This window comes from Onychomys torridus, chromosome 9, assembly GCF_903995425.1.
Source record: "Onychomys torridus chromosome 9, mOncTor1.1, whole genome shotgun sequence".
Classification (NCBI taxonomy): domain Eukaryota; kingdom Metazoa; phylum Chordata; class Mammalia; order Rodentia; family Cricetidae; genus Onychomys; species Onychomys torridus.
Window position 1 is genome coordinate 18,225,243 of NC_050451.1, and position 14,366 is coordinate 18,239,608.

The 14,366-nt window shown below is 43.0% G+C and overlaps 1 protein-coding gene across 3 annotated transcripts in view; it reads right to left on the reverse strand.

Annotated features, from left to right (window-relative positions):
* Window positions 1-14,366, reverse strand: part of Thrb (thyroid hormone receptor beta) — a 358,018-nt gene that overhangs the window by 73,438 nt on the left and 270,214 nt on the right. For all 3 annotated transcript variants that reach the window (XM_036199215.1, XM_036199212.1, XM_036199214.1), the window contains exon 4: window positions 2,220-2,480. In XM_036199215.1, the coding sequence (XP_036055108.1) occupies window positions 2,220-2,480 (261 nt within the window). The remainder of the gene's footprint in view (window positions 1-2,219; window positions 2,481-14,366) is intronic.

A 14,366-nucleotide genomic window follows, 5' to 3' on the forward strand; every position in this document is an offset into this window, starting at 1 on the left:
AAGTTTGCTCTAAACATATGTGGGAAGGCTGGTATCCTAGTCCAAATGTGTCAATCTCAAAATGTTGTGCAGTCACTTTGCTGTGGAGTCTTATCCCCAAAGGCTGTAACTTGTCTGTTTATCTTTTCTTTTTTGAAGGTGTTTCATATTTAGACTTAATTAGTCTCAGATTCGCTATCCTCCTGCCTCAGCATCCTGTGCCCTGGAACTCGCACCCCTTTTTACTTTCAAGATATTTCAACAAACTGAAAGTTTAATGTTTAGAACTCTACATATCTAAGAACAAAATTCCTCATAATAGGGACAGCACTCTGTGAAGGAATGTTTTTGGGTTCCAGTTGTGAAGGAGTCAAATTCAGTTCACTAGGTCCTTAAATCATGAGGATGTTGGCATTTCACTATAAATCAAAGACAGACAAGGTTTTACTGCAACCTATAAAATTTGAAGATTCAATCTGCTTGTAAATCTAAATTGTAGTTCAAGTAAATATGCATGTGCACACCCACTCACATGTGGAGAACCACCTGTTTTATATCCCCGTTTCTTTGAAAAAAATCTTATTTTGCCATTTTTGTAAATACCCTTTTCAAAATTTCAAAGTTTCTCCTAGAAATGTCTGCAAAACAAGACTATAATAGTGGCTATATCAATGGGCATATTAAGGTGGAAGGTGGAAATTTCACAGGATCCTACCCCTAGACAAAGAACTACAGGCAGCTAATGATTGCAGAAAGAGAATTAACCTCTCCCAAGTATGAGCCCCTAATTGGTTGTCCAGTGCAGAGCGGTCAGCCCTGAAACAATATGTATGCAAACAACAAAAACAGACTCAGCAGGTTATATTTATATATTTGTGCACACACATACACATATACATATGTATGTATGTATGTCTGAATAATAATAATAATTTAAAAAAAAGAAGCTATCAAGTTGATAGTGGGGTGGGGGACATGGGAGATGTTGAAGGGAGAGTGCCTGGGAGGAACTAGGAGGAGAAGGAGGGTGAGGTAGTGTAATTCTATTTCAATTTAAAACATTAAAAAAAGAAAAACCTTTAAGCTTCTAAATAATCAACATGGAAATTCAAGTATCACCTCTCAAAAGGAACATGGTCTTCTTGCCTGTGCTCCAGTCAGAGCTGAGGACGCCATCTTTGGGAAATGCCTTCCAAGGGAAAACAGCTGCCTCAGAAATGGGATCTTTCTGAGTAAACTGGAAGTTATGGAGGTTCTGAAGTGTTTCCAGAACATCAGGAAGACCTGGGTTCTTATTCGTGAGTGATAAGTGTAACTGTGGCTTATGTTCAAGACAGGGCAGTGGTATGCTTCTTCCCCGCTCACCTTTTATTATGTATCGATATCTGATATATTGTTATTTGATTGTGAGATTTTCAATTTTCAAACAGACAATTTAAACTTTACCGTAAGTAAAAACCAAAGGGCCAATCATGATATTTTTAGCTTTTAAGCTCTCAACTGGAAAAGAATGGGTAGTTACAAGAACTTGGACACTTACAGACACAGGCTTCTTTAAGAAGCAAAGATTTTGGGCAACCCTAAGACCGTAACGCGATCAGCATGGAAGACATCTGTCAGGAGGGGTGTCCTGAGGTGACAGCAGCTAAGTCTTATGTGATCAGGAACCTGGGCTGCTTTGGCTGATTTTGCTTCCCCTCTTGAGGTGACTACCTCCTCCCTCATGCAGTGACAACTGCCTAACACCTTAATAATCTTCTCTCCATGACCGTGACACAGGATTTAGTGACCACAAGATATGTTAAAATCTCCCTGTCAAGCATGAATTGTCTATGTAGGTTAAAGGCAGGCATAGAAATCCTGTTAGCAACTGGTGTAACTGTGACAAGAAACATATGCATATGCACACACTCAGAAACACACCACAAAACAAGTAGGTATGAAAGCACCAGTGTCTGTTTCCACTCAGATAGAAATAGAATTAAAGATCAAATTAATGACACATTTGCTCACTAAAGAAATAAAAAGGATCTCTCCTCCAGTGTTGGGGTATGGCATGAAGTGTTTGCCTTTGGATTCCACTTGTTTATTTATGCTTAAAAGAAAATTAGAGGATGAAGACAACATGGAGGATCAGCCAGGGAAACACACTGACACTAGGCAGGTAAAGAAATGGAGGAGGCACACTACCACGGAAGAGATGCACATGTGTGGTAATGGTCTAGCAGGAAGTGGGTTACCTTTACATTTCTTCTCTTCGGTCTGAAAGGTCTGGGCACTTGAGACGCTCTGATCGTTCACATCGTCAGGATCCAGATGGAATATAGAACTCGTCCAAGTGGCCTGGATGAGGTGTGGGGATGCTTGCTCATCCTTCAGTGCACCGCGCCTCTCCACATGGCTCTTCCTGTGTAGGCAGGCTTCGGACATTCCTACCAGCTTCCAGTCCTGTCCTCGCTCTGGACGGGGCTTCTGTTTGTCCCAGGCTGGAAGGCCATTTTCTGGTGGGAGGGAGTGAAAATGTGAGATAACAGACTAGAGGTATTGTTAAGGTTTTGCTGAGATCTTTTATCTTGGAAGCCAGTTGCTACTCAGTCCTTGTGGGCTGACATTGTTCACATGCACCTCCACTGTGATGTCAGGACATGCTGAGGCTGTTAGCGCTGGGCACAGAGCCACCTAAGCTGGATTACCTGTTGGAGTAACAACGTATTTTCCCCCTCCCCATTTTTCGAGGTTCTCCACAGCAAGGCTCTACTAGTCTCACGACCAGAGTGGCCCAAGAGCAAGCTGATACCGGTTTATAGCACTGCTTAGATGACCATTTGAGGTCTTAAGAGTCAGGGCTGGCCATGACCTTAGGTCAGATCCTTAGGATATAGCACATTCGGGATGCAGCCTTGTTTGACTTGGGTTTTATCATAGACTGACCTGAGGGACACTGGGCACACTCAAGTGGTCATACACCGAGACTGCCGAGCTGCCATTCTTACCATTTTTGACTCTGATGGCCAACTAAGGACACAGGAGGGAGCCACCATCAACAAACACAAGAACAGCCCCCAAGCCTAGATCCAGATCATTCACATGGAAGTTCTGTGTTCAATGGAGCCCCAGACGGGCCATTGAAATCACATAAAAGAGGGCAAGTCATGCTTCCTCTGTATGCCAAAGACAGAAGGATGAACCTAGATCTCTCAGGCTAGGTACCAGATAGGTAATATTTTATTGTCTTTGAGTTCAGTCTACATAGGCCTGTTCTCTAAAAGGCCAAAACCAGAATACTAAAGGAATTTTTTACTGAGAAGCATCTTCTCTACTACAATTTTCACTGTGTTCAATGTCTTTACTACACAAGAAAATAAAGTAGAGGGCAAAAATAGTAAGAACACACACTCACACATCACACACACTACATATACACACACACACACATATGCACCCACACCACACTCACACCTCACACACACTACACACACACACACACACACACACACACGTATGCACCCACACCACACTCACACATCACACACACTACACACACACACACACACACACACACACACACACGTATGCACCCACACCACACTCACACCTCACACACACTACACACACACACACACACACACACACACACACACACACGTATGCACCCACACCACACTCACACATCACACACACTACACACACACTCATACATATCACACATTGACACTCACATGTATATACCATACATACACACTCACAGTCACACACACATTCACATGCACACACCACACACACACACACCACACACTCACACATGCCAAGTACAACCTACTTGGTCACCTGTTTCCAGAAATTCTTAGCAACTATGTGTCAGAATTAGGAAAGGGTGGTCATATACTCTGATTGGAAGACTACAATTTATAAATGAAGTTTTCAAATTCTAATTTTTTGGTAGTGCTGGGTAATTGAACCCAAGGCCTTGTACATGTCAGGCTAGTGTTTCATCACTTGGGCACATCCTTTCTCGGTGAGTTTTCTATTATGCTGAAATTGCCAAAAGGCCACAGTTGAATCCCTAGTGTTTACAGGGACCTATCCATATGGGCTTGTGCCTTGGCATGGAGGACTTGTCAAATTGTTTAATAAAAGAGTTAGGCATTCTTGGGTTTTCAGAGCACTCTTCCTGAAGCTACCAGAACCTTAAGCTGAAATAGTCTGGATGATTGATCTGGAAGCATTAGCTGTCAGAAGTCACTTTTGAAAGTTATGGTTCCCATTCTGAGTCTCATGTTTTCAGACCCATGCACACTTAAATTTCTGATCTAGGAGAGTGCAAACGACCACTGAGTAGGGATCTGCACAGGATTTCTTCTTTTCTTCAAAAGGAGTTTTATTTTTAGTTTTATTTGTGTGTGCCCCCTTCTCTCTGTCTCTGTCTCTGTCTCTCTGTCTCTGTCTCTCTCTCCCTCTCTGTCTCTGTCTCTCTGTCTCTGTCTCTCTGTCTCTCTCTGTCTGTCTCTCTCTGTCTCTGTCTCTCTGTCTCTCTCCCTCTCTGTCTCTGTCTCTGTCTCTCTCTCTCTGTCTCTCTGTCTCTGTCTCTGTCTCTGTCTCTGTCTGTCTCTCTCTGTCTCTGTCTCTCTGTCTCTGTCTCTGTCTCTCTCTGTCTCTGTCTCTGTCTATCTGTCTGTCTGTCTGTCTGTCTGTCTGTCTCTCTCTCTCTCTCTCTGTGTGTGTGTCTGTGTTTGCAAGTGTGTTTGCAAAGTGCCTGAGAGCCCAAAAGACCTCATTAGATTGGGTAGAGCTGAAGTTGTCCTCCTGATGTGGGTGCTGGGGATCAAACTTGTGTCTTTCGTGTATCTTTTGGAAGAGCAGGAACCAGCCCTCTGAACTGCGGAGCTGTCTCTCTAGCCCCCAGAACGGGATTTCTTTGCCTGTTATGGAAGTGCTGTGGCTTGAAGTGGATCCTGTATCCTGTAGGAGAATGCCACCGTGAGCTGGGTGTTGGGTTGTACCAATTGCTTTGGAGTTCTCCACGCTTAGGAGCTCGTGTGAGCCATTGCACTGGGCAGGTTAAACAAACACAGTGCTTTTGTCTCTGGGTTTATAAGGTGTCACTCATTGCATGGCGAATCAACTCTTCCACTTTCCAAGCATGCCCACCACTGGTGCAATTACAGCCACTTATTCTCACTGTCTGTTGACAGGAAACAACAGGTTGAGATCTTCAAGATCGTATTGCGTTTCAAACTAAACATCTGTGTAGAGTTCACTCAAGAACCTATTATCCACAAGGGTTTAAGTTTCTTGTGAACTAATTACTAGTGATTGCAGACAAAGGTTAATCGTGGGTCTGGAGAAACTCACTGTATTCCCACAGACACAAGCAAACTCACCCATGCATGTTTCTGCTCTTCCCATTTTATTTTCAGAGAAAATATCCCCCAGCAAATTGTACCCTGTAAAGTTCAACTTTTGTGAACCAGAGGATTTTTTGAAGTTGCTAACATATGATATTTTTCACTAATTTCTAAAAGCTGGTAGTAATTCCTAGCCCTAACAAAAAAAATGCAGAAGTTGGACAGTTGCTATTCCTTATTGAATCTGGGTCTCAGATGAAAGATGTCTAAGGACTGTGCACACAATAGGACATTTTGCGTCAAAGTAGAGCCCAGTAAAGCTTGATCTGCATGACCCTTGGGCCAGCGAGAGGGGGTTTCTTCTAGCAAGGCTGGCTGTGTCTGGGGTAAGGTAAGCGATAGGCTTGCCTTCCACTTTCCTAAGAAAAACACTTGAGATGGTTTGGGTAAAGAGCTCCATTCACAGGAGGCATTTACAAGTTCATAATTACTGTCTGCAATTACATTCAAAATAATGATATTCAGTTGCTTAATTGGCAGTTTTATGGGATACACAGGGCTGGGAAAAACAGAGACTGAAAAACCCTGGCTGGGCCATAGGAAAATGCAACAGGAATTTCTTTAGAGAGAATACTTGATTCTTATCCACTCAAGTGCAAGGGAAGGTGTGCAATTCTTACTCCATTCCCAAGGAAGGAGAGGGCACCTATGGTGCCAGCTCCATAAATTCTATTTATTGGGTGTGTGTTCAATGATGAGAACTACAAGCTCTACACATAGGCAGCTGGCAAAATGTCTTTGAGATGTTTTTCTTATTACTATACCCTGTGTCCCTATCCTTCCACTCCCCCAAAGTTCATTTATTTTTAGAGGAATTAACATCCTAAAGAGTCTATTGGTGACTCCCAACCCTTGGCACCTATCTGAATCACCACAGGTGCTAATCATAGCATTGAAGACCCAATTTTTTAAATTGCACCAGGGTCTCAGCATGGATAATTCTGCTTAGTTCTCCAGGTGACTGAGATGACCAACAGAGCCTGAGATCCAAGGGACCGAGATAAATTTAAGGCAATAAAACAAATTATTGGCATTTGGGGAAATAAATTGTATATTCTCTCAGCTTCTAATGTTTTACACAGCTTTAGATAATGTTCCAGTTAGTTTTTATTGTCAAGTTGACACAATGTAGAGTCACTTGAGAAGGAGGAACCTCAACTGAAGAACCCCCCTTTTCAAACTGGCCTGTAGCCATGTCTGTGAGATTGTCTTGCTCGATGACTGATGTGGGAGGGCCCTGTGGGCACCACTACCTCTAGGTAGGCACGCCTTGCTGTCTGAGCATGGCCAGTTGGCGGGCCAGCAAGCAGCATTCCTTCATTGTTTCTGCTTGGGTTCCTGTCCCGACTTCCCTCAGCAATGGACTGTAACCAGGAAATGTGAGATGTACTAAACTCTTTTGTTCCCTGAGTTGCTTTTGATCCTGTTGTTTAGTACAATAACAGAAAGAAAACTAGGTAGTGAAGACTTGTATTCTCATTCACAAATCCCCCAGCTGTTGTTGGGTCTACTGAGTGAAGCCCTGAACATCAGGCACTGGTTGGATATCATCCTGAAGATGCAGGTATGGATGTAAGTATTTATTCAAAGAGATTATTTGGGGTATTATCTGGAATACACTGCTCATAGTGGTAGAAATCATTTTTTAAGGCCTAGGGATGTAACTCAATTGGTAGAGTGCACACACAAAGCTCTGGGTTCAATCCCCACAATCACACTTACCAGACATAGTAGTAATTATCTCATCAACAGATGGAGGCAAGAGGATCAGGATGTCAAGGGTCAAGGTCATCCTCAGCTACACAGAGAGTTAGAGGCCAGTCAGGCCTACATGAGACTCTGTCTCAAAAGAGGAAGGAGTCAGTTCTTTGCTTAGCATTCATAAGGACCCAGGTTTGAGGTAAAAAAGGAGAAGGTCCTAGAAATAATCATATCTTATTAGTCGCATGATATAAACCATTTGTTCTTAGCTGATGTCTGGCTTTTAACACAACATTCTATACAAAAGAGTTAACCAATATAATTTGTCAGTTATGATACAAATTGATAGATGGAATAAAAGACAACAGCTAGCTGGGATATGTGAGTTAACACTAGAGAAACACGCTCCTGGTTTTCTCAAGGGAGTTTAGACACAAATAATTGAATCTGCATTTCATGTCTGTCATTCTAATGGCTTTGAGTGCCATAATACTGACCTATGTAGTCCTTAGCAAAAGAGAAATGAACACAAACCTCAATGACTTAACCACCTACATCTTATCTCTAGACACTGTATTAGAGGTGATAGAAAATAAATCTGTCAAGGAAGGGAAATTATACTAAAATATTCAAGTATTTCAGGACACAAAAGCCAGATGATATCTTAGAAAGTAACTAAAGTAAAGGAAATGAGATTATGACCCAATGGCCAGAAGGGTCATCTGAGTAGGCTGGGATTTCCTATTACTCATTCAGAAAGTGTTTAGCTTGTATTAAAAGGCCATAGACATCAGGTACTGAGTCAGAGAGTGTACATATATAACATGATCTGAAAACAGCCCAGTTGTTCTGTTAAAACTGTTTCCAATTATGAGAGCCTATGCACTGTAGGTTGATCTAGAATTCTTTCAAAGGAATGCTTCTTCCTTCATATTTCTGGTATCTCCAAAAGAGAAGTTTATTAGAGAGGAAAAAACAAAAGCAGAAAGAAAAGAAAAAAAGGAAGGAAGGAAGGATTGGAGAAAGGGAAAAAAGGTTAATTTTGCAAATTTGGAGATGTAGCTATTTCCTATTTAAGAAATTGAATGAATATATCAAGTCTTGCCCATGGCCACTGGGTTCCATGTTTCTGGCCTTGCAACCAAGGCAGAATATCATGGCAGTAGGAGTTTGTGGTACAGGAGCTTCATAGTTGTCAAATGGTAGAAAAATAGTCACAAGGACAGAGGACCCCAAGCCAGGGACCCCAAAGCCACCCTAGTGACTTACCCTCCAATAACCCCTTCTTCTTACTTTTTGCGGTTTTGCAATAAGGCCATGCTAGGATTCAAGGAGTAAACACACTCAGCATGTCAGTGCCCTTGAAACCATGCCTGGTGTGTGAAAAACCCTTCATTTATGCATCCTAATCACTTTTCTTTCCCTTCCTCCATGCTCCCAACTCCAGTGTCCTCTAAGCTTGACTTTCAAAGATCACCCCTGCAAGAAAGGAGCTGGGTCAATAACATCATGTCACCAGGTCAGTGACTGAGAATCTGAGACCAATGACATCATGCTACCATGTCAGTAACTGAGAATCTGAGATCAATCACCACCCAGCAGAAGCTGTGGTTTAAGCTTAATGCCTGAAAAGTGTTGGGCTGTAGTCTGAGGATTGACCCGAAAAGCAGATTTCTAGCTGCTGTGAAAGACATCATGAAAGACTGTGTGATGAAGAGTCCCTCTACCATTATAAGGTAGGGGCTCAGATAACAGTGGTGAAGGAACAGCTTGACTCTTACACAGCCTTGAAGGTATATGACTTTCCAAGATTAGCTGAAGCAATCTCCCATCCTCCTGATTTCCCTGGCACGTTCTACCCACCTCCTCCTTCCATGTGCTACCTTCTACCTGTGATCATATTTACATACATGTATGTAATGTCCTTATTTTTTGATGTTGCTGTAATACATACAGTGCCTAGCATAATGTCCTAAGTGCTAATTAATGCCTGCCCCTCCCTAACAAGCCATTAGCTGTGTGCTGGCTACTTGTCTAGTTTCTGTGACAAAATTACCTGACTGAAAACAACCCACAGAAGAAAAGCTGTTGAATGTCCCAAGACATATAGTCCACTGTGGTATAGAATGCATGAGAACAGGCCTGTGAGGTGGTTGGCCACACTGCATCCACAGAAGGATGCAAAGAACAGATGGGAAGTGGAGTCAGGCTAGAAACTCTCAAGGACTATACCCAATGATACACTTCTTCCAGTGAGACTCCATCTTCTAAAGTTTGTACAACCTTCCAAAACAGCACCCACAGCTTGGGATCAAGGGTTCAAACAGTCCAGTGAGGGACATTTCACATTCAAATCACAATACTTTGCAAAGAGAAAGTATTTCTTATTCAGTGTCTCAGGGGATCCATCACTGCAGGCCACGCAGGCTCTTGTGATCTTCATCTGCCCAGGGCTGCCAGTGGAAAGGAAAGCTGCTTTGCAGTATAGGAATGTGGGCCCCTGCTGGTCAAAGGTCACACTCTGTCTCTGCCACATATGGGCTAGGATTTGGGGCAGACTGATCCACATGTTTGCATCTCTTTCTTGAATACCTGTAGTACTTGTTTATGACTCTTCTATGCAAGGCAACACCTTGCTCTGTCCTCTGTGATTATCCCAATGGCATATGCTTGTCTTGTCTGACTGGATTCTACCCCATGTCTCCATCTCTCAGCCTTAACATGACATCACCCCATAAATATTTGAAATAACTGAGTACAACCAAGAGAGCTCTAAATACCCTTGAGGTTGAACAGAGTACATTCGATCTTCTAATGCAGGAATTCATATTCATTGAGCTATACCTTGCTCAACACAGGGCAGTCAGCTTTACTGGTCAGCATCAAAGTTCTAGAATAAGGCAGCTGGGCCATGAATAGATGTAGCTATGAAGCCTTAAACAGCTCTGTGAAACCCACAGACATGAAGGCATCTAGATTGTCAAGATGGCTCCATGCTTGCCATCTATCTTCCATAAACACTGCCTAACGTACAGGATTAGCTCATTGCCTGCCACTCAGACCTGTGTCTGGGGAAGATGTCCACAGGGGACACCAGGACTCAAGGCTGCTTGAGTAGATTTGTTAGTTGGCTCCTCTGGGTTAAGTGGGCAGGCCACTGGAAGGGTTTGGTGTTTCTCAGTGTCTTTGCATCCATATGAAGTGGGTCTGCCTGGTTTGGGCATCTTCAGGAGCAGGGCCTGATGTGCCACTGCTTCCATTCATGAATGACTTGGTGGGGAGAACTTCCCTAGCTGATGGCAAAAACACAAGAGAAGGGGGAGATTCAGAAGTCACATGGTTGAGACAGAAGGCTACATGACCTTCAGGAGTTTCATTAATAATTCAGGGTGTAATAACTTCAGAGGGTTAATGTGAAGATGACAGAGGCCAATGTGTATGCATAGTGATGCATGGACCAAAGTACTCTAGGTGTTCAGTGTGGTTCCTTTCTCTTTCCTGAGAACAAGTACAGAGCATGTACTACTATGCCATATTCTGCTAATGGGAAGAATCTGCAGGCTCCCTTCCCAAGTTCCCTTTACCTTTCAACAGACAGAAATGTTTTAAGCCCTCCTGGGCTTAACTTTCCCTCACTACTGTGGCTTGGAATAAATTCCTATCCTTTGGAAGGTCTGTTATGCTCTAACAATATGCAATCCTGTTCCATTTTTAATATCTTATTTATGACTGCCAGTGTTCCCAATGAGAAGACTCAGGTAGGTCTGGAAATTGGGCCCACATATTACTTTTGTCCTTTCTATAATTTATACCTACAGATGAGAGTGGAATGTTCCGGCCATTGTAAGGCATGGGGGCTTGCATCACAGCTGGGTACCAGCCTTCTAGGGCACTGGCTTTTAAAGAAATTGGTGGTAGGGAGGATGATAAAGGAAGGTAATAATTTATTATTATGTGTGAGGTACATTAAAAATTATCAAGAATTGGCTGGAAAGATCGCTGTTCTTCCAGAGGACCTGGGTTCAATTCCCAGCATCCACATGGCAGCACATAACTGTTCATAACTCCAGTTCCAGGGGGATCTGACACCCTCACAGAGACATATATGCAGGCAAAATATCTGCACATAAAATAAAAAATTAAAAAAAACACCAAGTATTTACTATTTGACAAATTGATAAAGCACGAAAAATACTGTTATTATATGAGTTCCTGTTGCATACCCCAGCATGCACACATCACCTCATCAGACAAACATCTGACCCAAGATACCAAACCAATACTAGATGTCCTTTCAACCAATAAACAAACACGCACAGCATGTAGGAAGTTCATCAATTCCTGTGTTTCTGTTTAGAACGTTTTAGGATGTATTATTAGGAATTCTCTTGCTTGGCTTCCTGAGCTCCAGGGACTTTGGCTTGCCTATGTAGCCTGGAGCTGGGTATATGAACAAATGTCCGCTTCCTGAGCAGAATCAAACCAAGGCCCACAGCTTCCCAAGAGTCCTTGCTCTTTTCCTAGTCCCCACACTACTTCCACCAAATCTCTCTTCCTTCATGTCCTTCCCTCTCCAAGAGCCATTTCAAGATCTAGAGCAGAGGTCTTCAAAAAGATGAAAAGGAGACAGGAAGAAAATTTCCATTGAAAATTTAAAAGAAGCAATCTCATTGAGATCATTGTTCATATGTAGAATGAACGGATGGACAGACGGAAGGCCAGGGTGACAGTGAAGTGTTCAGATGCTCATCTCAAGGGCAGCTCTAATGCCTCACCTCTGAGACTCTGCGCTGAGGCCCCTACGCAGAAAAACCAGCCTCTGCACAGCCTGGCAGCCACTGCTGCTCATCTTTGTCCTGCTAGCACCTGCCTATCAATTTCCCTCCAGTTGAGCCCAGGCTCCTCTCTCTATGTAGCCATGTAGATTCAGGCTTCCCGTCACAGAAATATTAAGCTGTTTCACCAACTGGGACTTCCCACATCTGTGGGTGAGACTGGAGACCTTAAGAGACAGATCTTCCCCAGGGCTGGTGGTTCCCACTCCTCTGTTTCTACTGCAGATTCTGTAAAAGGGTTGATTGGCAGTCTCAAGGAAAACAATCACCGTGGGCATAGAGACCTCAAATAATTATTCTGAAGCCAGAAACTGCAAGCATAGTCTCCCAGTAAGTGAAAATAATCAACGTTGAAAAACAAAACAAAAATGAACTTATGTTTTGGACATTTAAATGGATGTCTTAATCTGTTTTTAACATACAGTCTGAAATGAAGCTAAAAAGCAAAACAATAACAGGTGTGTTTAGAGATGGCTGGACTCCCTTCATTGGAGAGGCAACAAGGTGGTGACTAGTTCATGGTGGCATCTGAGAGCCACTTAACTAGAAGTAACTGAACGCTGAGCACTGGCCAGGGGCTCTGCAAGCAGACAAAGCTCTCCCTGGAGTACACACTAGCCACCTCCTCAGGAGTGGCTACCTGCTTTCCATAACTCATGCTGGATGTGAGCAGCAAATGCTCAGGTTAGATGGCTCAGACTTTGAAGCAACCCCACTAAAGATCATAGGGTTTCTGTTTAGCAGGTTAGAAAGGCTCCCGCTGCTGCAGGAACCTTCCTAGTCAAGAGCCTCACAAGGGGCAGATGTTTATTTACTGCAGGGTTGGAGTTCTCTTGTGTTCTTGTTTAAGCACAATGTTTATTCTTGTTGACAGTCTGAACTCACATTTTGAAAAAGCAGACTGGCCCTGTTTTGTGTTCCCAAATGTGAAATAACGTTTTCAAAAGTAGGAACTGAATGTGCATCTATTTTAACTTTGGGAACTAGGAAGAGGGTATAATTTACAGATAAATCACAAACTTTGAGATTTAGATTTTTTTTCAAGTAAAAGGCAAAATAGTACTCTTGGGTGAGTAGACCAATTTCTTATTTCCCACAGTAAGAGGAGTTACACTGGATGGCAGTGAAACACAGGTATTATTTTTATGTATTACACTCAAGGGGTAAAATAATGGACAAAATATATATGGTATAGAGCTGATGAGATGGCTCAGCGGTTAAGGCACTTGCCACCAAGCCTGACAACCTGAGTTCAATCCCAGGACCCACATGGTAGAAGAAGAGAATGGAGTTCTGCAAGTTGTCCTCTGACTTCCGCATGTACAATGTGACATGAATATGCTCCCAACCCTATACATACATGATTATACACACACTAAAAAGTAAATATAAAATTGTTAAAAGTTCTTTATACACACATGTTAATTGTATAACAGATAGCTCTATAAGTTGTTTTTGTCTTTACACACACACATGCACACACACACATACACGTAAATTGTGTAACAGACAGCTCTGTAAGCTGTCTTTTCTTTGGGTTTTCATAGAATCTCACTATAATTTGCCTTAAAAATAACCAGGATTCATGTTAGGGAAGCTATTTCCTTCCTATGGGGCCATTTTGGTGTGGGGAAGTTTGGGCTTGCTGCTATCAGAGGCTCCTGGACATCAAGCACACTGCCTTAGTCATCTTGATGGCTGGTGAACAGTAATCTGAGGACTTTGGGGGGCAAAGACTTGGAGAGAACCTTCAGCTTCTCCAAATACTACAGGATGCCCCAAAATATATCTGATGAAATGGGCCCTAGTAACACGATACAATTATCTAATGTCCCCTAGGATAATCTGGATTAGCATCTGCGTTCATGGGTCCTGTCCCAACTATAGAAACAGCAGGGGGATGACTGGTGTCGTGGCAGGCATCTGTAACCCCATACTTGAGAGACAGAGTCAGGAGGATTAGGAGGTCAAGGCCAGTTGGGGCTACAAACCGATCCGTTCATGGGTACAGACGGGGAGAGCTGCTTGGCGCCAGCTGTTCTGGGGTGTTTCCACAGACCAGGAGGAAGAGCAGGCAGGTCTCCTGCATTCTTCAAATCTTTTTAGTTTTGTCTTCAACTTTTCAGTGACTTAAAAATAGAGCCTGGCATCAGAGAGTGGTCCCTCACAACTTTCTTTCCCCCAGTGAGGGCGAGGTGGGCCTCAGGGTCTGTCAACTGGCAAGTAGTGGCGAATATCTATGGGGTGTTAATATGTCACCCGAGGGCCTGCTCCATCTTCACACAGAGTCTGCAAGATAGTGTCGGACTTCAGAACTGGTGACGTAGAAACTGCATGTTAATAAGGTGACCATGAGTCTGAGGGCCTCTGGTCCTGGGCATAGTTTCTGTATGAAGTAGAACTAATTTGGTAAATATGTAGCCCCCCATTTATTTTATCTTCATAA